The sequence below is a fragment of the Anneissia japonica genome, unplaced genomic scaffold, assembly GCF_011630105.1.
Source record: "Anneissia japonica isolate Jap-2015-1 unplaced genomic scaffold, ASM1163010v1 scaffold61593_len78748_cov122, whole genome shotgun sequence".
Taxonomy (NCBI): domain Eukaryota; kingdom Metazoa; phylum Echinodermata; class Crinoidea; order Comatulida; family Comatulidae; genus Anneissia; species Anneissia japonica.
Window position 1 is genome coordinate 20,733 of NW_022695400.1, and position 26,018 is coordinate 46,750.

General features: G+C 32.4%; 2 protein-coding genes across 2 annotated transcripts; both read right to left on the reverse strand.

The window, feature by feature from the left end:
• Positions 1-8,733: 8,733 nt before the first annotated feature.
• LOC117101476 lies at positions 8,734-13,623 on the reverse strand. The gene is made up of 5 exons (XM_033241446.1): positions 13,180-13,623; positions 12,484-12,564; positions 11,324-11,404; positions 9,952-10,482; positions 8,734-8,791 (listed from the first exon to the last, which is right to left on the reverse strand). The coding sequence occupies exons 1-5, from the start codon at positions 13,214-13,216 to the stop codon at positions 8,769-8,771; spliced, it is 753 nt and encodes a 250-aa protein (XP_033097337.1). The 5' UTR covers positions 13,217-13,623; the 3' UTR covers positions 8,734-8,768.
• LOC117101477 (probable serine/threonine-protein kinase roco4) lies at positions 13,266-18,391 on the reverse strand. Its single transcript, XM_033241447.1, has 7 exons — positions 17,987-18,391; positions 17,044-17,133; positions 16,645-16,830; positions 15,045-15,287; positions 14,377-14,559; positions 13,954-14,140; positions 13,266-13,384 (listed from the first exon to the last, which is right to left on the reverse strand). Exons 1-7 carry the CDS (start codon positions 18,113-18,115, stop codon positions 13,266-13,268), a joined length of 1,137 nt encoding a protein of 378 aa, XP_033097338.1. The 5' UTR covers positions 18,116-18,391.
• Positions 18,392-26,018: the final 7,627 nt, after the last annotated feature.

Sequence of the window (26,018 nt, forward strand, 5' to 3'; positions counted from 1 at the left end):
GCATATGTGGGCTTCGTAGTCAGCTGGGTCAGAGAAAATGCGCTTAATACGGAGACACTGGCTATATATGATAGATTTCTTCAGGTTGCTGGGGTGGGAGCTTCGATAGTTGGCTGGGTCACTTGTCCATTTTAAAGTAACATAAAAATTATCAACTTGAACATAGTAATTGGTGTGTTTAAAAAAAATGTTTACCAACCATTTTACAGTGAAAATATAATTGAAACATATCCAGTCACTGGAATTGTCTATTATTTTTATTATACGGTACACACAGCCAAAAAGTCTTTCTCCATTTATTTACCAAGGGACCAATGTTTTCGTGGTCTATGCTTTGGTCTATAATATTAAAAAAAATAATCATCATCAATATAAAAAAATATAAGATCATCGGGGGCGACAGAAAGGTGCTTCTAAAATTGGAGGGGGTCTTTAATAGTTAAGTCTTTTTGATCAAAATCATGGGCTACCAGGAAGTAACTGTTAACAAAGCTTTTCTTTTGTATTAATCGATGTGCACGAGTGTCCCCTTAAATAGGATAAAAACCTCCTCTTCAATCCTTAGAAAAAAAGTTATAGTCGTTTTAGTAAAGCGGCCCCCCTCTCCACCCCAACCACATTTTTAGTTCAACTTCAATGATTTCTCACAGAAACGATACCAGCATATTAACAACACATTTTGAAGGCATGTAAACCTGGAATCTACGAGGTATCTAGGACAGAAAGGGGATCATTATGCCTCCATTGTGGGGTTATGTAGAGAAAGGATACGATGGGGGAGTGGGAGGCCTTATGAGTTGACGGCATTTTACCATTTTGTTGGATTTTATTAAAGTTTGGCTGGGTAATGGTCGGGGGACCAGGGCTTGTACCCATGCCAGACTACTTGGTTAAAATTGTTATCTTGCTGGATTACTCTTTACCTCCTTCTCCTCCTAAATTCCAAAAGGTCCACTTTTTGAAACCTACTGTACATTATCTAAACACACTTAAATGAATGAACATTTTCAAAGAATATTCAGGAATTACTGGTTTCAAAATCACTATATAGGGCCCTCAAAATGCACCTTTGTAAGAGCTTTAAGGGAGCTTCGCACCCAAAACCCCTCACTCCCCCAGGCAGGCGTGGCGCCAGCAGGTGACCGGGGAAGGCCCCCGTCGGGTAGAGCTATCTTCCCCACCCCCGCCCGTCGCGGAGAAAAACGACAATTCGTCGGGGAGAAAAAATAATTATATGTATTTTGTACATATTAGTAGACTCTAAAAAATCGATTAAGTAAGCCTCTGAAACATTAAATTGTTAAAATTGTTTGGGGTTTCCCCACTGGACCACTTTCAAAACATTTCAAGCGACGCTCGACCACGCCCACCACGCAATTTTACCTCTTCACTTGAGCCTCATGGGACCAAGGTTCTTCCTGGATCTCGGAGATGCCCCTTATGGATATCAGGCCGTCACAACATTTGTAGGTTTATGCTTACAGAATTATCCTATCCAATGGTTGCATAGTGCTCCTCGCATTAACAACAGCACCAACGACAAAAACATATAGGTTATAATTGACAAATTAAAATGCAGAAGCATCTCTTAATAACAAAAGAAAAGGTAAAGAAGAAATTAGGCTCTAATTGTAATTTTTGTGTTTGTGATGCAATCTCAACATTTATTTCCATCAAAGTTATCAATAAAAAAATTAAAAACACATCATAGTAATATTTGAAAAAAAGACAGTGGATATACAATTAAAAGCAAAATGTTAAATTATTAAACTTCATGTGAGTGCTATGGGTCTGCTAAAGTGTAATAATATAAAATGCAAACGTGAGAGTATACCAGTCGGATTCTAATATCAGTTTTACGCTTGACAACTTCTGGGCAGATTTCTCCTAAAACAATGGGTGCCAAGATAATGCCCAAACTATTCTGCAAACAAAAGTTTAACTTTCCTATTAATAGGTAGGCCTATTAAATAAGCAGCAAGCTATAAACAAAAATTGATATAAAGATCTAATGATCCTATTATTTCTAGAGGTTCACATTACCGAAGTACAATAGTATTTTTTAAATACCAAACTGAGTATGTCTGCGTAGTATTTAAGTAACAACTCAGACATGATAGTTTAGGGACACGGTAGAATATTTTGAACGGCAGAGTATTATTCAAGACAGCAATTATTATAGATCTCTGTGGAAGTATGGACACTAATCCTGCATGCACTGAAGCAGTTCAACAATGCGTTCATAAATCATATCAAAACATCACCCGATGATACAGCAATAACAGGACAATACAGTGCAGAGGTAGGCTACGTAAATACACGCGATACAATACTGTTGACAGGTTAGTGTACTTTATATATCTGTAGACACAGAACACCTTTGAAAATGAATTGATCAAAATTCCAAGAGTCTATTCAAGCTGTTTAGAAAACCTGCTGTTGTGGAAAGGCATTCTCATTACACTGCTTCTTTTCACTTGGAGTATAATAGGTGCCCTACCTGTGCCTGTATACAATTAATGTACCTTAACGTCTAAACCAATAGCGGATAAAGTACTTGAACAGGCAAATTGAATTGTGTAAATTTTGAAAGTACATTTGAATAAATTTAAAGGATTCGAAGCCCACCAGGTTGTTGTAGTGCAAGGCATATTAATTAGCTGACTGTAAAAAAAAAATAAAACTAATATTGGGTGAAAGGAATTTTAGAGGCGGATGAGCTACCTGTAAGCCTGTTTGCATCTGTTTGGATACACAACACTGGACCCCAATGTTGAGTAAATCGTTCGGGACAGATGGTATTGCTGATATAGTGTAAAAACAGATCGTTACACCAGAGAGCCTGCAGCCACAATATATAATTTATCGTTGTCATTGTCGATCGGTGCCTGCAAGGATGGCAAGCAGGCCAAATCCCTTCCCTGTCGGATAGACTGGATCCTCCGTTGTCCGACTCCACAACGAAGCCGTCTGATTTGCCTATAAATAAATATAAGGTTATTTTGATTCCTAATCCCAACTTTTGTAGTCTAAAAGCACAATTTGGGCGGCTGGGCCATTACTAAAGCACAAAAATCTTCCCTTGAACCCTACCAGGGATATTTTTTTTCTATTCCAGGACCATGACCGAGGCTCTAGCCGGCCCCTTTGAAGGCACCGCTGTCTCTTACTCAGAGAAGGTGCTAGGGGGAGATCCAGCGCCTCCCCTTGGAGAGAACTTTACCATGAAAGGGGAGGAAAAAAATCACAATTCCTCGGAAAGAAAAAAAAAATTAGCGATGCTTGACCACGCCCGTCGTGGACAACGGCACGTCCGTCGTCGACCTCGCTCCCACCAACTCTGTGGGGAAAATCCTTACGCCCCCCCCCCCCGACACTGAAGCGGGGCGTTCCACTTTGGTTCCATTTGTACTGAATATTATTCTGCTACTAGTAATAATAATATACAATGTAAGAGCAGCTTAGCGGTCGGATAAACATGTGTGACGTGTTTAGGCATCGTGGAGAATGAAAAGTTACGGTAGCGCATCATCTTTCGGATGAGACGTTTAAGCCGTTGGTCCCGTGTGCAATGGAGCTCCAGGTGCACGTTAAAGAACCAAGTAGACGCTTCGGAAAAGTGTAGGGGTGTATGTTAAAAAAACACAGTACACTCTTCGTAAGGAACATTTATTTCTTACTCAAATTTATGATGATTAAGGCTAATGAGACGGCATCTATTTTATAATTAGGCCTACGCTTATTATAACTTAAGTTCATCCATTTGAAGTACTGTTGAACTTAGATATAACGAAGACCCTAAATCACATGATGTTTGTCAAACGTTTCGTCTTTTTTGCGAATATTGCACAATCACGGCTAAAAACATAGTTAACGTACAATGGTCTAGAGGGAGTACTATAAATAAATTAATTGAGATGAGGAACAGCAGTTTTGTAAAAATCAAATCTGTTTAAACATACACAGAATTTTATCAAGTGACCTTTCACCCACAGAATTAAAAGCTTTAAAGTAAAGAATACATAATCTGTGTTATGATCCTAATATGACACTAATGTCAGCACTTATTGTCAATCCCTCATAGGTTATTAAATAATATTATTCTTAGTTTTTAGATCATTGCTTCCCAATTTGGTGTATGCGGACCACTTAGGGGTCCAAGAAAAATAATTGGGTGTTCATGGTAGCACACACATAAAAAAACAACTTTCTTGCGCTTCTACAAAATAACAAAGATGCAGACATTTTCAACAAAAAACAACAGTTCGTTTCATAACTATCTAAGTGGTGTACCGCAAGTTTAAATATAATATAGGCCTATTATAAATGTCAAGAAAGCCTCCCTACAGACAAGGACTTATAACTGTTACTGCTACTTATACTGTCCTTGCTACATACTCCCACAATATACAAATCGACATTTTTTTAATGATTTTTTAGACCTTTCAAATTTTTTAATTGATTGACTATTTTTCCTTTCCAATGTTTAAGTGCAAGTTAATACTTAGGCTTACTTAAATGTAAATTAAGCAATTCAAATGTGGAATTATTTTTAACGTTATTTTTAAAGTTATTGTAAATGAGGGTCTTGAGGTAAAATCAATCTGATATGATGGTAAATTCTACAACAAAACAAATGGACAACTGTTATAAATTATATTATATAATATTATAAAAGCAAATAAGCAATGCTAAAATTCTTTGCTGTAACGTTAATATTATGGCCTACGATGATAACAAATCAACGGTTCAATGTTGCGAAAATCAAAACATCGCCTCAATAATTAGTCATTAGAGGCGCACCATACTTCTTCATCCCATGCCCACGTCGTCCCCTCACCGCAACACGATCATCGCTTCTCATCGTGGGCCTACACCTAGGCCTAAGTTAACTTAATTAACTTTTTACAACAATAAAAAACATTAAAATTCAAATAATCGCAGTAACTCACGGAGTCTTCCAATGTCAAATTTGTCCGAAGACGAATAATAAATGAATGAAACGGAGTCATAGTAGGCCTAATATTTGTGATAACTTACGAATTTATAAGCAAGGAGGTATAAAAAATTGTATACCTCCTTGTTATAAGCATATAGGTTAGCAGCTAGTACACATCCGGCTGTTCTGCCTTGTTATCTTATGGGACGCAATATGCGCACAAAATAATAAGAAATCCAGGAATACTCATATATGGGCAAATCACATATATTTGTCACAAGCTTGTTGCGACGCAGCTCTAATGATTGTTCTTTTGCTTGTAGCTTAGTGTGTACGTAGCTCTAATGACTGTCCTTTTGCTTGTAGCTTAGTGTGTACGTAGCTCTAATGATTGCGTCTTCTTGTCTGTAGCTTAGTGTGTACGTAGCTCTAATGATTATGTCTTCTTGCCTGTAGGTTCACTTGGAACAGGCAACCTGCGTTAAAACTTCTTTTTTGAGTACGAATAACTACGATGAGTGCGATTTTAGAACTTTTTAAAATCGTGCTCCATTGTTGCAAAAAGTGAATGGTGTGATTCGAGTCTAATGACCCCTTTCTTTTCTCATTTAATTTTAAATTTAAATTTAAATTTAATTATTAGAAAATTCAAATAAAATGGAATTGATCTTTATTTTGTTTTATAACTCATAACGGTACGTACTCTTTGTCAATTTGGTGGAAGAAAATCTCAACCGAACTTTTTGTAGCCATTGCAATGAAAACACTGTAGCCATTGCAATGAAAACACTGTAGCCATTGCAATGAAAACACTGTGCCACAGTATAGATATCATCATTATCATCATCATCATCGTCATCGTCATCATCATCATCATCATCATCATTATCATTATCATTATCATTATTATTATTATTATTATTATTATTATTATTATTATTATTATTATTATTATTACTATTATTATTATTATTATTAAATACAGGCTTAACGTAGTCATGTTATTAACACAGAATGTTTGAACAATACCATTATCTTTTAATTAGAAAAAACAATACAAACCCAAATAATTACATGTTTAAAATAACCACACAATTGTTATAAACAAACCTAAACGCATAGGCCTACGTAATAATATATTTACCTATTATTCAATAAAAAATACAATAAACTAAATATTCTTAAAGTGAAAACAACACTATAATAATTCAAGGATCAACTTAATACGTTTTCGTCTTAAGTATATGGAACTAACAAAATGGAATCTTTTAAGAAATACTAGTACTAGATTCGTCGGTAGTCTAAAACAATATTAACATTGAGTTTCCGGATCACAGCGTTAATTTTGATGAGACTAAACTTCTAACCGTGGAACCAATTGGTTTAAGAGAGAAGTCAAGGAAGCCATCACAACAGGCCAACAGCCCAATGTTGAATGGAGATGGTGGAAGACCTTATCTTCCAAACATATAGAACAACACCTTTAAAGCAAGCACATCTAGATGTGTATAAGAGACAGGGTTGTTGTAGTGCAAGGCATATTAATTAGCTGACTGTAAGAAGACTATTACAGTGATAGTCAAACGCTCAAAACGTAAGTTCCTTTGTTTTCTGCTTTATTCAGGGATATAAAGTTTATATATTATATAAACTTATATAATACTATAATACTATAAAACATATATTTATAATAATTTATTAGAACAAGTCAAGCCATATAAAATGCATTTGAAAACTTGGAATTAAGGAAAAATACATTAAAACAAATAACACTGATAATACTATACACAAAAGAGCTGATACTGATAAATATACAAAAATATATATACAGGTATTGTAATGAGATTTAAAACACAAAATATTGCAAATGCATTTTGCACCCGAGTTTTTAATTATTTAAATACTTGTCGTTACTTGTATAATCAAAGCTATCGCTAACCACCCTCCGCTGTAATGAATGTTTCTCTCAAGTTACAGCCCGCCTTAAACAATTAAATACAACTAGAATAAACTCTAAACCACTGTCAATTTCATTATTTCACACATATTTTTTACATCTTTCAGTACAATATTGTTCATTACATTCACACTGCATGCACGAAAGCTTGTGTATCAATAATGTTCTACCAATTTCTGTTTCTCTTGATCATTAATCTACTCTAGGTTAACATTGTCACCATTTTTATTGATTACACAATTAATTAAGAAGGCTAACAAAACAGCAATTTTACTGCAATCCATGCATTGCGTAGCTGTCCACGACGCAATCGTGTACACTCCCTGATTCAATGGCTCAATCAGCGACACCAAAGCAGTCGGCAGATAACGTGTAGCGATTTTCATGAAAACCAGGCTCAATCGATAATTAGGAAAAATTCTTCTTATAATCAATTTTGAAAAATCTAAAACTGACTCTTTTCAATTGTTATAGTAATTTTGTTCCAAAATTTTGCTACAGCGATTTTCAATAAGCCATTCATGACAGAGTAACTTTAAGTGAGTGGGCATATTTCAGGCAACATACTGGTCAAAACCATTTCAATATCATTACACAAGCGGGATGGAGCAATACCAGAATTATGGTATATGATTGTAAAATTATTTAGCATTTTTTTTAAACAAATTTATTTGGAATGGAGATAAGCTATTGGTGTAAATTCTTTTCTTAAATTCCAAATGTAAAAGTTGAGTTCAATTATATGATTATTTGGATTAAAAAAAATATTTACACCAATAGCTTTAGAAGTGCTTCAGCTACTATTATTTTACTTTTCATAAGCATTAATAATTTTTTCATTTGTGTGTGCCGTTAGTATTTTTCTGTTTTCTAGTTCCAATATTACCAAGAACAAAAATAACACCAAGAATCTGTTAGTTCACTAACATTAAGGTTATACAAATAACCAATGCTATCTTTATGAATAAAAATTTCTATGCATAAAGATTTATGGTCTTTGCTCATAACTGTACGAAATTTAAGCAAATTTCTTCAATGATCCGAAAAGTCACATATTACAAGTTTATTTAAATCAGGAAACGTTAGTACCAATTTCTTGATTGTCGACTCTACACCGCTCTGTTCGCACAAAATAACAACCTCGACAAGAACATCAATGTTTGATTGACTTATAAGTCCATTACCCAAGAGCAATCGAAAGAGTTCGATTGGCTTTTTCAGTTTCTGTAATGTGGTTACTGGTATACAGTCGTACTCGCTAATAGTTTCAGCATAATAAACGCTTCCATGTCGTTCCCATCATGACGACACGATATCTAGCAGTTGATTGAAGCTGTCCACTCATACCGGTAGTTCTTTAAAGAAAATGGTTAGTAGTTCTTGTCAAACTACACCTAAAAATAGGGGGAAAAAGCAGGTACACAGCCAATATTACATCTTGGCTATGTGTCCCCTTATGCTCTTGGTTTTTCTTTCTCATGGTATTGAGTGAAAATTAAAGCACAAGGTAGTAACGTTGATAAGGTGATACGCCTTCTGTGATGATGGAAGATCTTGGGTCCATATCACGATGACGACAATACGTTTTCTTAACTAAATTATCTTTATTTACCACTTGTGGGAGTGTATCTCTATACTGAAGTTACTATTTTGTAATTACAAAGTAAAAGCGGTTTGGCGCTGTGTGAAAGGTTTGGTTTCCCAACAACCTTGAGGTCGGGGATTCAATCCCTCGCTGTGCATTTCGTTTGCGTCCTTGAGCAAGGCACTTAGTCTGCATTGCTTCTCTCCACCAAGGAGTATAAGTTGTTGGTACCTGGTGGGGTTGCTTGCTTCTGCGCTGAATACAGCAGCAACACTTAAGCATGTGAATCAGGGACAGAAGCGCTTCGTATCTGCAAAGAAAGGCGCTATGTAAATATATATGAATATGAATATATGAATGATCTAGGATACAAATGTCTGATGACATCTGTTTAAATTGTGACAATAATTTAGAGGGTGGCACTGAGTGGGCACCAGGATTTGCCCGAGGGGGGATAAGTTTGTCTGACTGAGGGTCTGACGAGTGAGGTCTAAGGTCATACATTTTAGCACAAGTTTCCCGTTGTGGGGGACTCCTTAGGCCTGAACTTATATATTATTTCGAGTCATTTATAATTTGACACGATGTCAACATATGTGGTTATTGATGCAAATTATTTTTTCGAAATGAAAAATAATTTCCTTTTTCATTGTTCCATTATTATTAAGTTTTTTTTTAATTTGCACCAATCAACAAATTCTTTGTTTTATGTTGCAATATTTACGAGAATAATTACAAACAAAAGCGAATTATTACAATTTTGTCTGTGTATGCCTATTAGTGAAAAATAATGAACAAAAGTTATGTAGTAATAAACGTTGGAACAAATAATGATATGCAAATCTGTGCTGTGAGTGCCTTTTAGTAAGACTGAACCGTATTTACCGCATTATACTAACAGCCGTTTTTTTAAAAATTGCTTATAGTTAATCGAAACGAGGGTAAAATGAATCTTGATATTTTTTGACTACTTCAATCCGATGCGTTATTTAGAGCTCTAGGAAAAAGATTAATTGAAAACATAATGCAGAATATTTATATAGGGTATAATTTTTAACATGTATAACGCATGTTTAGGAGTCATGTATATATATATATATATAAATATATATCTATATATAATTATATAAATATATAAATATATAATCTATAAATAGTAGTATTCCATAAATATAGAAATATGTGAGATTAATAGATACAACTTATATATACAACTTATATATATATATATATAATATATAAATAATTATATAAATATATAATCTATTAATAGTAATATTCCATAAATATAGAAATATGTGAGATTAATAAATACAACTTATATATATATATATAATATATAAATAATTATATAAATATATAATCTATTAATAGTAGTAGTCCATAAAGATATAAATATGTGTGATTAATAATTACAACTTAAAGGTATTTCACGAGTCGACATTTAAGTGAAGAGAATGGCCGACATACCTTCTGTCAATGCGGTCAATGCCAGAGGAAGCTTAAGCAGTATCAAAGAATTCATGAAAACCGTCATATTTCCTTCGCTGATTTCCAGTCTGTCTTCTAGATCCGTGATCATACTCCAACTGTCGGTATACATCTTACGAGGTGTATTATACAATCCGTCGATCTGCGTCACGTTATCTGCAGTTAAAGTCTTCCCCAATTTCATTAGTTTTTGTCTGTGTGGAATGAAACTTGTTGAAATGGTTCCTTCTTTAACATCCGGGAATGATGGCAGTGTTTCTTGGATCTTCTTTTGAAGAGCAAAATGTCCAGTTATTCTGATGGTGTCATACAGTAGAGAAGGATCCTCTGCACTCATCTTACCATGTACAGCCACTTCATTCAGCAAGTCTATCGTATTATTTATTTCTGCTAGTTTCACATTGTCCACCATACCTCTGAACAACACTTTCAACATACTAAGACATCTGTTTTCATCGAACCAGTTTGAGACAACCATTTTAAAAGCATTAAACTGCATACCTGACATTTCTATAAAAACAACATAAGAAATTATTACTATTATTATTATTATTATTATTATTATTATTATTATTATTAATGTACATTTTTACATACATACTAATTACCTTCAGAATTGCCAAAATGGATTTAAACAGCGTCTCCGCTAAACACAATATTCGCCTACTTTAAATAAACAATGAAAACCAATAATTTCATTCCCATCTGTTTTTTTGGTTTTTTTTAAATATGAATTTTAAAGATCCTTTATACAGTACATTTTACATAAAACAGTAAGTTTGGGTAAGAGTAACATTTTTACTAATAATAATTACAATCATATAACCTGTTTTTCTGGGGTGGACAAGGGCTTCGCACGCCGCGCAAAACATGGCGCCACTATGGTGCCCTAACCCTTCTATGTAAAACTTTTTTTATTTCTTATTAAAAATGATGTGATAGAAATAAAGATTTAGCCCAAAAATAGGCTAGGAGTAATATTATACAAACCAACCAATTGTTGACATTCTTAATCAAGCTGTGCTACGAAATAAGTGGGCAAGTCAATACACATGCATAGGGTGTATATTAACACGAATGGCCCAGTTGGACTTGTGATCATTTTGTCCCCGGTTAAATTCCACAACACAGTAGGCTTACTTGGTGTATTTCTCTTAATATTTTACTAATATTTTAATATTTAGCTGAAAAAATGGAATTGTTGATTGCTACATTGTGATTAAGTTTTTTGAGGTACACAAGTCAACACATTCCTTAATTTATGCTGCAATAATCGCGAGAATAATTACGAGCAAAGTCATCTATTACAATGTTGCCCGCTATTTTACAATTACAACATCAACCGATTTACCTGGCATTCGCTCTCCATGTGTGGAATCTGTTAACACAGGCCTACGAACTTGATCCGTAGACAAGGATTTATCTTGAACATCTACAAGTATATAAATAATATGCATTTCACATAGATTGTTACTCATTTATTTCAAAAATAAGTGTAGATGTAAGTTTTATTTGTTTTTTTTAATATAGACAGATGAATAATAGACAAGTAGACCCATAATGTGATAAACTAATCTCAAATCTATGAAGTTCAGAATGGAATGATGTGTTAACAGCAAAACAGACCTACTGTTTAGGCGATATGGTTGAACACCCGCTCGAAATGAATGACGTCTGAAACACCAGTAGGACAGCGAGGAACATCCAGCCAGCTAGCCAACATCAACAACCCAAATGAACAATGATCGGTGCTCACAGTTTAATATATTAAGTATGTTTAATGATGGTCAGATTGGCCTACATATTTTTCGTTTGGTTAATGTTGTTTCAATGTAAATACAAGATGTATTTTTATTTTCCTCTTTAAGGTTATCTTTAGTAGCTTTCTGTTTCACTCTTCTTATTATCGTTTAGTTCTAAATATTATGCATAATAATTGGGTTTCTTTTTTTATATTGAATAAATTCAATGAAGAGATAAAATGAATAAAGATAGGCCTATTGTTCAACATACGTTTTTGTTAATATAGACAGAGGAAACACAGAAATTGAAGATCCATGGTGTAATAAATTAAATATCTCAAAATATTTGGGTGCCCCCAACGAGAGCAAAGTAGGCGTGGTCAGGCGTTGTTAAAAATGTTTGAGAAGCCATCCGGGGATGGGGGAGGGTGAATCTCTCCAAAAATATGACAATTTAGGGGTTTCAAAGGCTTATTTACTCGATTTTAGAGTCTACTAATTTGTAAAAAAATAGGCCTACTTCTTTTTTTTTAAACTTATCGACGAATTGTACTTGTTCTCCTCGTCAGGGGCAATCAGGAGGGGTACCCGCTCTCCCCGACGGAAGAGCTCCCCCATCAACGAATCCTTGTTTTATGCTGTAATTTTCGCAAGGAGTATTACGAATAAGCCACTTTATTTTCTGCGTATTTTGCAATTAAAATAAAGGACAGACGTGATAACAGTCTGTTCTCTTTTAAAACTATGATTATTATATCAACCGATTTACCTGACATCTGCTCTCTGTGTGTGGAATCTGTGAACACGGGACTATGAGGTGGATCCATAGACAAGGATTTATCCGGAATATCTACAAGTACATAAAGATTATGCATTTCATATTACTGTTCATTCATTTTACAATATCTGATCATTTTATTTTTGTTTTGTTTTGTTTAATATAGACATAGGAATGACAGACGAGAGAGACTCTTAGTATGATATAAGACAAATCTAATCTCAAATCCGTGAGCTCAAAATTTAACGAAACATTGCTGCAGAAGAACTATATGGAAGAACAGCCGCTTGAAATGAATCACGTCGAGAGGATTTATGCAAATTTAACATAATGACGCTGCAAGTTATGAATTATTCTCCTACCTTTACAGCTTTACAATGAGGGAACACTAACACAAAATATGCTACTGTTTACTTGAAACCAATGTACATTCTCTTGACAAACGTGGAATGTTCGGCATATAGCGCAATTGTTTAGCCGCCGTTACTATGTCGAATGTGGCGCCGATTTGCACGTCCTGTGCTGTGGCTACTACAGTATTGGAATTACAGTGACCTAGCCATAATATTCCGGGAAATCAACTAGGACCCGTGAGTTTACTTTGTTTACTATGAAATAAAAACTATGTAGATTGCGACACACATACAACGGATTATGAAAAACCTAAACACACATTTCGTCACTAACCTGTTAAAAAAAGTCTTTTGAAACGAAAAGTCTTCATTGACAAATCTCCACACGAAACTTTATCTTTTTTCAGACAATCCTCAAGATCATGCAGATGAGGTTGCTGTGTTGGTTGACATACGCTGCACAAGACGCGTAACTTGTAGCCGATCCCTTCTGTTGTACCATAAACAGTCTTCAGTTGATGCTCCAGGTAGTTTAATACCTAAATAACAATATATTATTATTTTTAAATCATGTCTTATTTTCAATTGTTTTGTTCCAATTAACAATAGCATGGAAGTGTTTTGTTCAAAGTGAATCTTTATTTTGTGGCACACGGCAGTTCCTATTTACTGTAAATAACAGTGGTATTGCTATTGTTTTGTTACATGTAAATTCTACTTTTCCTCATATGAGTTCATATTATAGTCTACAGTAAGATAAAATAATTATTAGGTTCTGCAAAACATTATTCTTAATGGTTTTCCTGATGCAAAACGCCTTCAAAATGTTACTGTAAATATTATTAGTATTAATTTCAAAATATTAGAGGATGAACTATGATTGTGGGACAGTATTCTAACAGTTGTTCTATTTTCTCTATGCTTATATTGTGTACCGAAATGCCACAATATAACGAATTTTTAGCGAGCAAGACTTAAGTCAAACATTTAGCTGTTGTGTTTACCTCCATGCCTGTCTCTTATACACATCTAGATGTGTATAAGAGACAGATCATATAATCTCTTATACACATCTAGATGTGTATAAGAGACAGTATATATACAGTACATGATAAGTAGAGGCATTGAATTACCGTTTGCTTCTCAAAGAGCAGTCCAAAAACCTTCATCAATTCGACAAAAATGTCAAAGCTGCTAGCGTCTTCCTCCAACTCATGTTTCCACAGATGACGTAGCAATGTCTCACTCAGAATTCCTTTATCAAGCAGATGCCATAACTTCATCATTGCGGGTCTCTAAATAAAAATAAAATCAACAAAAACATAATCTTATTAATAAAAGTGTGTAGAGGATTTTAAATACCATCTTTTCTTTAATTATAAAGCACATTTAGCATGTATTCTAGAACAGGTCAGGTGTGCAATTCGAAAATGGTCATTAATGTACTCTTATTATTTCGGATTTGGTATACTATATGTTAAAATGTGTATGGTCTATCCCGCACGCCAGTTTACTTGATTGTTAATAGTACCTGATCTTCTGTTGTGATTACTTTCGTGAAGATTTCAATCAACATGTGGACGTTAGTAATCACAGTGTTCTTCAACTTCATGTTAGTTGGCGAATACATAATGATTCCGCAATCATTTAAATAGTTGAGAATGTGGATGGTGTTTTCGTTCGGAATTCCACAATCGACAGCAATCTCATTGACCTAAAAAAAATATTGAATAAAATATTAGAAACACTCTAATAGTTGTTTATAAGTATAATTATAATATTATAATGTATAATTGAAATGTTATTACATCTAACCTTAATATAGAAATAATAAAAATAATTAATAATACAATGCTTCACAGTTGTTCACTCCCTTTAAATAGTAGATTGCATGTTAGCAATCGTTTCACTGAAGATGGCGAAGGATTTGCCGAAACATATCTGTTTTATAGTATACCGAGTTTTGATAATAAAATTCATTAGGATTTGCCTATATGGTATTGAGGTTGAAAATTATTGTGGTATTCTTAAGATGCATTTGCTGTCTGCTACTACACAAATAATAATAATAATAATAATAATAATAATAATAATAATAATAATCACATTTATTATAATTAATTCTATAATATTTTTCCACAATTTTATAGAATGTTTATGAGGCTGAGGAAATTTAGGAAAAATACGACAAAATGGTACCTCGTCTAAGGACATGTGCAGTGTTGTTTTCCCGACTTCTTGGATTTTCGACTGGAAATCAACCCATTTTGTGGGAACTTTTTTTGCCATTTGCTTTGTGTAACCTCCGAGATTTTTTTTTAATTCTTCAATCCCTTTGTCATTTGCTGATGTATTATCCACAGCATACATCGTTCTGTCAACGTGAAGTTCGAAAGGCATCCCTTTGATTTCTTCAAATATTATTTTGAATATTGCTTCAATCTTTGAATAAAATTAAATAGTACAATTTCATATAATTTCATTTTACCTGTGTTTTCATACATTGAAATTTACAAAAACAAAGCACATTAGATCACCCAAAATTGGGATTCAATGACTTAGAGTGGGGAACTTCCTAACAACGGATTACTTATAGCCCGTTTACTGTTCTTTTACTTTGTAGTGCAGAATTCTGGAAGGCATGGTAGTAGTTGTAGAAAACTGTGTGTACGGTGTAGAAATTGTCCTGAAAGCGTTTGGAGTTGAATAGATTGGATGCTCACCTTCCAATCTCAAGGTCATTGTTTAAATCCTGTAGGATCCCAGGATATTTCACTCACGATTAAAAAAAAACTCCATAAGTCTGATTATGAGTTTATAAAGCACCATGTGTTTATGTTTGTCATGATAAAGGGATTGCCACCTATTTAAGAGGACAATGATTTAGTCGCTATGGGAAAATAAAATAAATTTTAAGGGTGGGTGATGATAACATTTGGTAAACTTTAAATAAAATAAAAGTGGATTTCAATGATGGACATGGGGGTAAATAAAGATTTACTTTTGGGTGGAGGGCCATAAAAATAGCTTCAGACTGGGAGGAAAACTTGAAGCCCAGGTGGCCAAGCCTACCGCCGTAAATCATAACTATTTTCCGTTGAAGACGTATTGTTGACTCGTCCGGTGAAGATACTCAACGGACGGGTCGGCATGTGGAAGTCTATTCCTGTCTGTTAGAGGATTGGGACTGGATGCTACATGCTCTGTCGATGTTCCGGTGGACTGGAGAAAGTATTTTCTCCCCCTGCCTCTGTTTAATGATGCTCCATTACTTAGTGTCCTGCTGGGTGAAGTGACGCAGTTTTTTTTTTTCTTTTCTTCTCGTCATGTTATTTAATTGTCGTTTGATGTATTATGTTATGTTGGAAATATAAATCTAAAAAAAACAATAATAAATATATTCCAGTGGTGAAGATCATCCTAAACACTTAGTCAAATGCATGCAAGGTTTCGTTTTTTTGGGTGTTTTTTGCAGTTTTTCTAATTTTGAATTTTGTCATCATTATCACCAACATCACCGTCATTGTCGTCATGGCCATATTCAAAAAGGCAAATTCTTGTAAAAGAAATTTTCAATAAAATATTTACTTAAAAATCTAGTGTTAAATAACTACAATACAGTATTAGTATTAGCAAGGCCACTGATATACATACTTTTAGGACCATGTGGAATATTTGTTAATACTTTGTTTACGTAGAGATTAAATTTATCACGTTATGTATTAACAATTTTTAAAAATTTTTACATTACACAAAATTCGACTATACTTATGTCTAAAACTGCGATGTAATATCTTACCTGATTCTGTTTATTCTCCTCACTTCCCTCTAACTTGTCTTTGTGAGTGCCAACCAAACTGATTGTGGGTGAAGCTATAGTGTCATTTATCAATTTCGTAATTGCATTATATTGTAGTACAGCGTGCTCATATATTGACCGTATCCAGAAAATAATCATTTGGAGATTAGTCATTTCAAACAGATCCTGATAAAAAAAAAGAAAGGAATAAGGAAGAGTAAAGAGAGAAAATAAAATGAGTGTCATAAATAAGACTATTAAATTACAAAGTTACTCAAACTATCTATACAAAATATAAGAACATAGTTAATATACAAAAAACAGATATGATATGTAATAAGTTAATGGAAACTAATTCTCTTTTATTGCATAGTAGAAAAGGTGAAATGATTTATTTACTTTTAGTGGACCTCTTGATTTTGCCAATTCATTTAAAGGCTCAAACAAACTAAAAGCAACGACATATGACGATCCATCTGTCAAGAAAAACTGGAAAGGAAAAAATAAGTACGTAAACACATGATCGATTAATGGAAAAATATTAAACATAAAGTAAAATTAAACATCACCTAAATGTTAACTGATCATTAAAAGAAAATTAAATCAAGGCTTACTGTATTTTGAAAGTTCTTGGTTTAAGTGCGTAAACTATATTAGTGTTGTTGAGTAGATATGCGTCATTATATCAACTATTATCAGCACGATCGGTATTGTATTATCAATAATTTTAAGGACACAAATGAAAGTAGTCATATGGGTTATCCTTGGCTTTGTTCGTTCCATGATTAAATATTTTTCTCTGTTTGTAAGTTTCTATGGCATTAGCGTATTTTCTTTTGTTTAATAATTTTACCGTATCTAAATAATATTTTCCAATTTACTCTTCATTGTAGATTTATGTACTTATTATTTTAATACATGTTGATGTGAATAAGTAATGTTGCTGTAGGCTATTTATCATATTTTTAATTTTTTGCTTCATTGTAGTGGTGCAACAAACATTAATATATTTAAACATCCACGAACTCCCGAGTGAACACTACGTTAGTGGCTATAGGCCTAATGATAATTGGCTTTAAACTTTAATAAAAATATAATTTAAGCACCTCCAGAATTCTCAAAATATTGAACAGTATGTGATTGGCTATAGTCATATGGTTGACATTAAACTTTTCAGACGACCAATTTTTCTTTATTATTATTTAATCGCGTTTATTATAACATCACATTTGAAAGAAAAAAATCTATTTCTGATACAGATAATCTAATATCCAGTGACAATTACAATAATATTAGAATGTAGCCTTGTACACTATAATCAGTAAAGTTTTATGCTGCTTACCCTATGAGTTATATAATATGAGATTTGGCCTGCATAATCCCATATACATGTTACATCACTAGGTACATTTTCAACAACACGTTCAAAGCGTGCATCTTTGTTAGTAGGCTTGTTTCTCGTTATTTTCATGAAGAATCGTTTAAAAATGCCGGGTTCTGGTTCTTCTGCGCTCCTGCTTCGTTCAGGATTCTGGCGGTCAAGATTAGCTACAACTTTTTTTAAAATTTCTTCTGGGAGTCTATCGAACTGTCTAGTCGATACATTTGCAGCACTCTGAGACACATCAGAAGTTTCTGAAAAAAAAAGGAAATAAAATTCGAACTCATATATATTTTGAGAGCAGAAGAGATGGTCTGAAGATGGATGATGGTGATGACAATGGAATACAATACTAAATTAATGAGGATAATGTAATAATAAATGAATGATTATGATGACCATATTTAATGAAATTTATGAGGAATGGCAAGAAAAGATGATAAGATAACCATGAGCAATATTATGTTACTGCTTAAAATGTACTGAAAGGTATGTGGAATTATAAAATCTAGGATTATCGACAGAAAGATGAAAGTGACACGTGAAAATCTGAGTGGGGGAGGGCTTAATTATCAAGTAAATGCGCGTAAGATGGTAAAATTAGAGAGGAAGGGGGAGGGAGGAAAATAAAAATTACAATTTATCGGGGAGGAAATACAATATAGCTTTTACATGCCCGGTAGCTTTTCACTGTATCCCTTTTGAGCGATGCCTGACCACCTTATTACGCTCTCGTCAGGGAAATGTTTAAGTTTATTTAGCTGGCATTAGAAAAATAGACAACGTGCAATGTAAAGACAAACAAGGCTTAGCGGAAAAAAAAACTATCGACAGCCCAATTCCCCTGTAATGATATAAGGGAAGTGATGAACAGTGTTCTTAAATAATAAATACCTTTTTCCCCTGAAGTTAGACTTGTAGCTTCTTCTGATGTTTCCTGCAATAAAATAGTTTGTAAAAATTGTATAGTAGTTGGTAAATTATTATTATTTTAATCATTATTTTTAGTTACTCCTATGTAGATAAAATATTCTATTTATAATAAAACATTACTAGCATAGTTGAAAATGTGGAAACATCAAGTACCAAATATCAACGCTACAAAATAATCAAAATCAAAAATAAGGGGATTAATGTCAGAAGAACGTTTTAGAAAGTGGGGGAGGGGTAATTAATCCAGCATTCGAGCATAGCGAGCATCTAGGCCTGTTGACCGGGGGAGGTGCTTGTTAGAAGCTTCGAATATTTTACCAATTTTTATGAATTTTATTAGCTATTTTATTAGGCATGAATTATTGTAATATGAATTCATAATTGCCTAATGTCAAAGTCGAGACTGCTTCCACGATTCCAATGAAACCTTCCAAGCATTATTAGGGTATCCTTGATGAAAATTAACATAAATAGCTCAATGAGGAAGCTAGCCTAAACGAAGTTCCGACCTTATACTAAAAAAAATATTCCACGACGAAACCTTCTCCTGTTAGACGACGGGGCCCTTAAAAATAATTTTAAAAATACTCTTTTATATGCCCGGAAATGGTACTTTAATATTAAACGTTTAACATAGTCATTTGTTTTACCTATTACTATTTCTTAATGCCAAGCGATTAGTATTTTTATGCAATACAGTTTTTATAATATATAACACATTTTAATTACAATTTGTACTAAAAAAACTGTAGTTAACCTTTAGAGAACTTTATTTTAATAATTTGTCTAAATTAGTAAAATCTTATTGTGTTTGTTTTATATGAAATTTAAATGTGATTACATTGTATATGGTCATGATGTGAAGATGTGTATAAGAGACAGATACTAAATTAATGAGGATTACTGTGAAATTACAGAACGTTTATTAGTGCATACCTATTTATAGTTTATATACGTACATATTTTCCACCAAAATATTATAAACGCCTCCCTTCAATAAATTCCCCAGGGTGTTTATTTAAATATTTACGGTAATTCTATTATCCATACCGTCTACATCCTTATGTTCCTCCCACTTGCAGCAGTCTACACCAACAGTTTGAAATACTGTTGTTGTTAGAATACCACAAGTTGATGGTTCATTCTCATTGAATCTATAATTGCGGTTTAAAAAAAAATAATGGTTATAATGATAATGCTAATATTAAAGTAGTAATAATAATAAATTAATGTTAAATAATAATAATAATAATAATAATAATAATAATAATGATGATGATGATGATACTAATAATAAATAATAATAATGAATTACGTTCCATAATAATTACATACACAGTATGTACTTATGTAAAACAGCTTAAGATAATTTTATATTAATAATTTAGTAATAAATGTCTCGATATGTTTGAAAAATTACATTACAGTTTCTACTCGTAGTCTACGTATGAGCAAAGATATCTTTGCTTTGAGGCTTATAATGACCTAATTGAATTTGACCTTCGTTGATCGTTGATCTAGCAACACATTCTTTTTTTAACAAACGAGCGTACAATACGCACACACATGCGCAAAATAACATGCTTGAAACCAAAGATACTAGAAATACAAGATAGAGTTCTCGCATTGTAAAAATGAGGCGGAAGTCGTGCCCAACGTAGGCGGCGCCCTTCTTTTTAACCACGCAAGTTTCCTATACTTCGTGCCCAACGTACAGGGCGCCCTTCTGTTGCTAAGTATATCCAGACGCAAAAGGCGCCCTTCCTTTTCTACTAATGGCGGAAAACTTTTTCACTAAGAGTGCGTCCGGCCATGCGATTCTGCGCTGTATTGTTGTTTTATTCTTTACTGATTCATGATTATGCTTTAATTTTTTTGTGTATTATTTGGATAATAGCAACGATTTCTACCGCCACCAAGGAGATTATGTATTCACCGATGTCACTGTCTGGGTGTTTATTCCAGTTTGTTTTTATATCTAGTATCTTTGTTAAGAATTGATAATAAAATACGCGACGACTTGGTAACGAAAGTTTGGCACAAGTTTTTTTAGATCCAGCTGTAGGGGGCGTCACATTTTTCGTATTCCCACCATGCATTTCGGTGGAACACGGTGGAACACTTTTTTTGTGTGGAGAACTCTATCTTGTATTTCTAGTATCTTTGTTGAAACGATAAAGTGACATTATCTTTGAAAGCAGTCATGAAAAGATGATTTACAAACAAAGATTATTAAAAGTGCACATAATTTTAGTTAGAATTGTTGAAATAGAGTAATTTAAAATTGCTTGAACTAGTCAGCTTCCTTTCCATAACGTTGAGATATATGTAACACCAAGCTGTCCTTTCTATTTAAATAGATAAAATAAGGCTTCAATTTCACTTACTGTTTTCCAAGGATGGAATTTACAAGGCTGGTTTTACCAGCCCCTTCCTTTCCTAGAAACATCACTCTGCTATTTACCAACGTCATTTCACCTTTTTCAATTTCATTGACGAATGCAGTAACTGCATCTTTTCCTCTGGCTTTAATTTGTGCAGGAAGTGTCATGTCTTAAAATAAGAATATGTCTGTTTCAAGTACTGGTATATTACATTAACTTTAAAAACCAAAATTAAATAAATCTTTTAAATATTTACTCTAAATAGCGTTGTCATAATAATATAGATAAAAAAATATTGGAAAAATGCCACTGTGTAGGCCCTATGTAGCCTTTTTCAAAATCAGAATTTAAAACTTGAGTATATTTATTAGGCGTTCATGTACAGACTATAATATACCGCAGATGATTAAATTCTCAAATATACAATGAGTTCGTCAATTTACCTAAAAGTAACTTTTTCAGTTTTTCCTTCTTCTCTCGTCTGATCGATCGACCGCCGTATTTACCACATTTATTCTTATCATAAAAATCAAGAGGCGTCTTTCCTTTCTGTAATAACAGACACGAGTACACAAAAGTTGTATTTATTTCGATAACAGTTTCAAATTAAATATTATGAGAAGAATTATTAAATATTCCAATTAGTGTAAAGAATCCAAATCAAAATTAATAAATACATTTTAATTTAATAATAATATTCATAAAATATAGCAAAATAATATTTTCAAAGTATACAGCAACACTATTAGCATCAAGATAATTTTACGATAATTTGTTATCACTAAATTTATTGGTACAAAATAATTTAAAAAAAAAATATTTGTAGGGTACCGGTATTACTTTATTTTTTTTTTAGATTTGAAATTTCTCATGTTTGTTTTAGACACATGAAATCTTTCTAGTAGTAGTGCCTCCTGATATACAGTTGTTGTATTAAAGCCATTGACTGGTATCATTTTGATGATGCATTCTTATTTGTATATGTACATTACGTTCTCTTTTATTAGTAATGCGCCGTGTTCCATGAGGCACATTGCCATTTCGCGGTGTTCTTCATAACTGCAGTACTCATTATCTAAACATTCATGTAGTGGTGTGCGTCCATCCTGCAATGAAAGGATAATCAATGTCAAGTTTGTTGTTAAGTACAGACACAACACAAGAATATAAAATTTACAAATAATACGTCGACGTAAAACAGCTGAAATAATTATTTATCGTACTTAATTATTTCTCATTGTAATCATTATAAACATGATAATGATAATATAAAATAGAATATTAATTAAACAAATTATGATGATGGATACTATTCATGGTAATTAGTGTTTGTGAATTCATTTCAATAATCACGACAATATTTTATGATGATGATAATACTGAACGGAACATTATTATTTTTCAACTAAAATATACAACAATATTAATAAATAGAATGTGATAACAAAATATGTTGTGAATTCAATGATGTTAATTTGTTTACAATTAATAAAAGTGTTGTTTTATTACACTGTACTTACGTCGTCTCTCCCATTAACTTTAATGCTTGATTTTTGCAGCGCGCGTCTTAATGATGATACACGTCCGAACCCCGCCAATAAATGGAGAATAGTTTGATGCAGCTACAAGTGAAAAGTAAAAAATTATAACACAGGGAAACAAACTACAACAAGAAACTATGACACCACATATCAACAAACAAAACGTCTCAGTTACATCACCCATACATTAATTATTTCACTCCTTATTATTAGATACTAATTTAACATAATATAGTATTTTTTAAATGATGGTTATAATGTAAAATTGCGTAAATAATGTTTGAATCAAAAGGTCTATGTTTTACACTATATTCAAATATTCTTTCAAATTCGCATTTTTAGCGATTGAACTTTTGGTGTAAAATATCAATTGCATTGTCATTAATATATTCAGTAAACTATATTGATAAAAACAAATCCAAACATAATTACTTTCTCTGATTATAAAATATATTTTTTTCAAGTTTTTATTGAGTAAATAGTGTTCATGCCCATAACATAGGCTTTTTAGTGTTGTAAAAAATCAGATAAGTTAAATAGTAAAATCATAATATTTAGTTTTAAATAAAATATATCACTGTAATATACTTTGAGTCATTATTAGATACTAATTACATAATTTAATATTTTTTAGATGATGCTTATAAAGTAGAATCGGGCAAACAATGTTTGAATCAAAAGGCACTATTAGGCCTACTAGATTACATTAATATACAGTAAATGCACATTTTTAGCGATTGAACATTTTGTGTAAAATATTAATTTTATTGTCAATAATGTATCTAGTTAACCATATTGATAAAAACAAATCCAAACATAACTACATTCTCTCATTTTAAAATACTATTTTAAAAGTTTTTATTCAAAAGGCCTATTTAAACACTATTATTAAATTATCATTTCAAACTCAGATATTTTAGCGAATGAACTTTTTGTGTAAAATATAAATGTTATTGTCATTAATATATTGATTTAATCATACTGATAAAAACAAATCCAAACATAATTACTTTTCTCTCATTATAAAATATATTTTTTGAGAGTTTTTATTGAGAAAATAGTGATCATGTTCATAACATAAGCTTTTTAGAGTTAAAAAATGCATATAAATCAAATAATAAAATCATAATTTATAGTTTTAAATGATATAAATCACTGTAATCTACATTGAGTTGATGTTTACTTGTTTGTTGCATGATTTGTATACATGATATGTGTTTTGTATTGTTTGTATAAAATGTAATGATATTTAATTTCACTCACGCTGTTCTCGTGTTCTATGGTCTTCTTTGTTGCTGCGTCAATCATCATCTCCAACACGTTGTCTGGTGCGTCCCACACAGCGTGCAATAACGGCGTCCAGTCGATCTACGAAAACAAACATGAATGCACACTACACGATTATAACAACGTACTACTACAGAATACACATACATTACAAACACACTTAAATCACATCATAATCACATCAAACATTAAAAATCATTCAATAAAATCAATCGAATTACTAATCAAGTTAAAAAATGAAATTTAAATAGCAAACCATTAAATATTCCGGGTTTCTGTCGCATGCATCTTTCTATTATTTCGATTGACTTTTGTTTACATGATTCAATTTATATTTTTCTTCAAGAAAGATTTTTTGAAGTTTCTTAATTTTATTGACACTATGAAATTTCAATTACATTCAGAATTAAAATGAATATAAAGAATAACATATTTTTAGAAAATACAAATTATTTCATAATATTTTATCAAACCAAGTTCATATTAATTTTTCACGCGTTTTCCTATTCCTGGAAGTTAAATCAATTTACATTTTTTTCGAAATTATTTTTTTTACGAGTTGTATATTTGTATTGGTACCATGATATTCCATGTATACTAAGAATTAAAATAAGTATACGGAAGGCCATGTTTAATCTAAACCGATGTATTTTATACCATTTTATTATCTCTGTACGTAGGCCTATTATATTGAGTACGGATGTTAGTGAATAGGATCTAGGAGTTTTTTTTTTTTTTTTTTTTTTTTTTTTTTTGGACATTTTAAGTTATTTTACATGTGACTGATTTTATTTCAAGCATATAACTGACAAAATATTTCAGATTTAATGTTATTATTCCTCGTGTAATATTATTCTCTGATGCTTGTTATTTGCCTTGTTTTTTATTTATCAGGACAATATTTCAAAATAAATCTGTTGATTTAATGACGTAATTATTATGTTGTTAAACCCACTATGCAGTCTAATTGGGAATTATAATTCTACTCATTTCTAATAAATGTTTAATTAAAGTTCAAGTTCGATTTGTTTGTCATTTTTGTTAAATAACATTAGAATTTCATGTGATGCTTACTTAAATTACCGTACTGTACAAAATTACAATTCATGGTATTTAGGCCCTAATCTAATTAGTTATTGAATTGAATAATACATACTGTATGTTGAATGTTTTGGTTAAACACTTTCAGGTTTTTGAAATCAGCTAGCATTACTTAAAATATTCTTTAAAACAATAATAATACGATATTTACATAATTTTAATAGGCCTACGGTAGGTAGTTAGTATCAAAGATCGTATAGCGCCGCTACGCGGCGCAAGATAGGTAACTCCTATCTCCACAAAACTACGCCCTCTGTAATCGCATGGACGCCATTCGAGCAAGCAAGTTGAACGCTCCAGCTAGCAAAATACCCGGATGGTAATGTAAACAAATAGGAAACATGCTTCAATATCATCACTGTTTAGGTCGATTTCTGAGCGGTAATTTTATATCAGTAAACAATTATTATGTTTGAAACATATTGTTTAGTATTCCATTTATATTTTTTTAAACTTTTTTTTTTAACAGAACTTTATTTTTTTAACAGTATGTTGATCTCCAGTCCAGCGACCGGTAGGTTGTATGCAGGGTAGGCTTATCACAATTAGTTTAGCGATATCGTGAATTACAGTTAATTTTCATTCTTTTTGTGTATATCAGTTGACTTGTTATATTCGGTTTAATCTTTTTGGTTAAATAATTCCATATTTTGAAGAAATTGCATCTCATACTGTACTGTAACTGTCTCTTATACACATCTAGATGTGTATAAGAGACAGCTCTCTCGGTCTATCGGCGAGGATTAA

Bases quoted from the DNA above. Each gene is read 5' to 3' on its own strand.
- LOC117101477 (XM_033241447.1), bottom strand. From the start codon at position 18,115: ATGAAAATAACGAGAAACAAGCCTACTAACAAAGATGCACGCTTTGAA. The intron at 16,831-17,043 runs GTAAATAAATCA...TTTTTTTATCAG, and splicing joins AATCAAGAGGTCCACTAAAA to GATCTGTTTGAAATGACTAA. The intron at 14,141-14,376 runs GTACTATTAACA...ATTTTTATTTAG, and splicing joins TAATCACAACAGAAGATCAG to AGACCCGCAATGATGAAGTT.
- LOC117101476 (XM_033241446.1), bottom strand. From the start codon at position 13,216: ATGAAGACTTTTCGTTTCAAAAGACTTTTTTTAACAG. The intron at 12,565-13,179 runs GTTAGTGACGAA...ATGTACTTGTAG, and splicing joins CAAAAGACTTTTTTTAACAG to ATATTCCGGATAAATCCTTG. The intron at 10,483-11,323 runs GTAAATCGGTTG...TTGTTTTTATAG, and splicing joins ACATGGAGAGCGAATGCCAG to AAATGTCAGGTATGCAGTTT.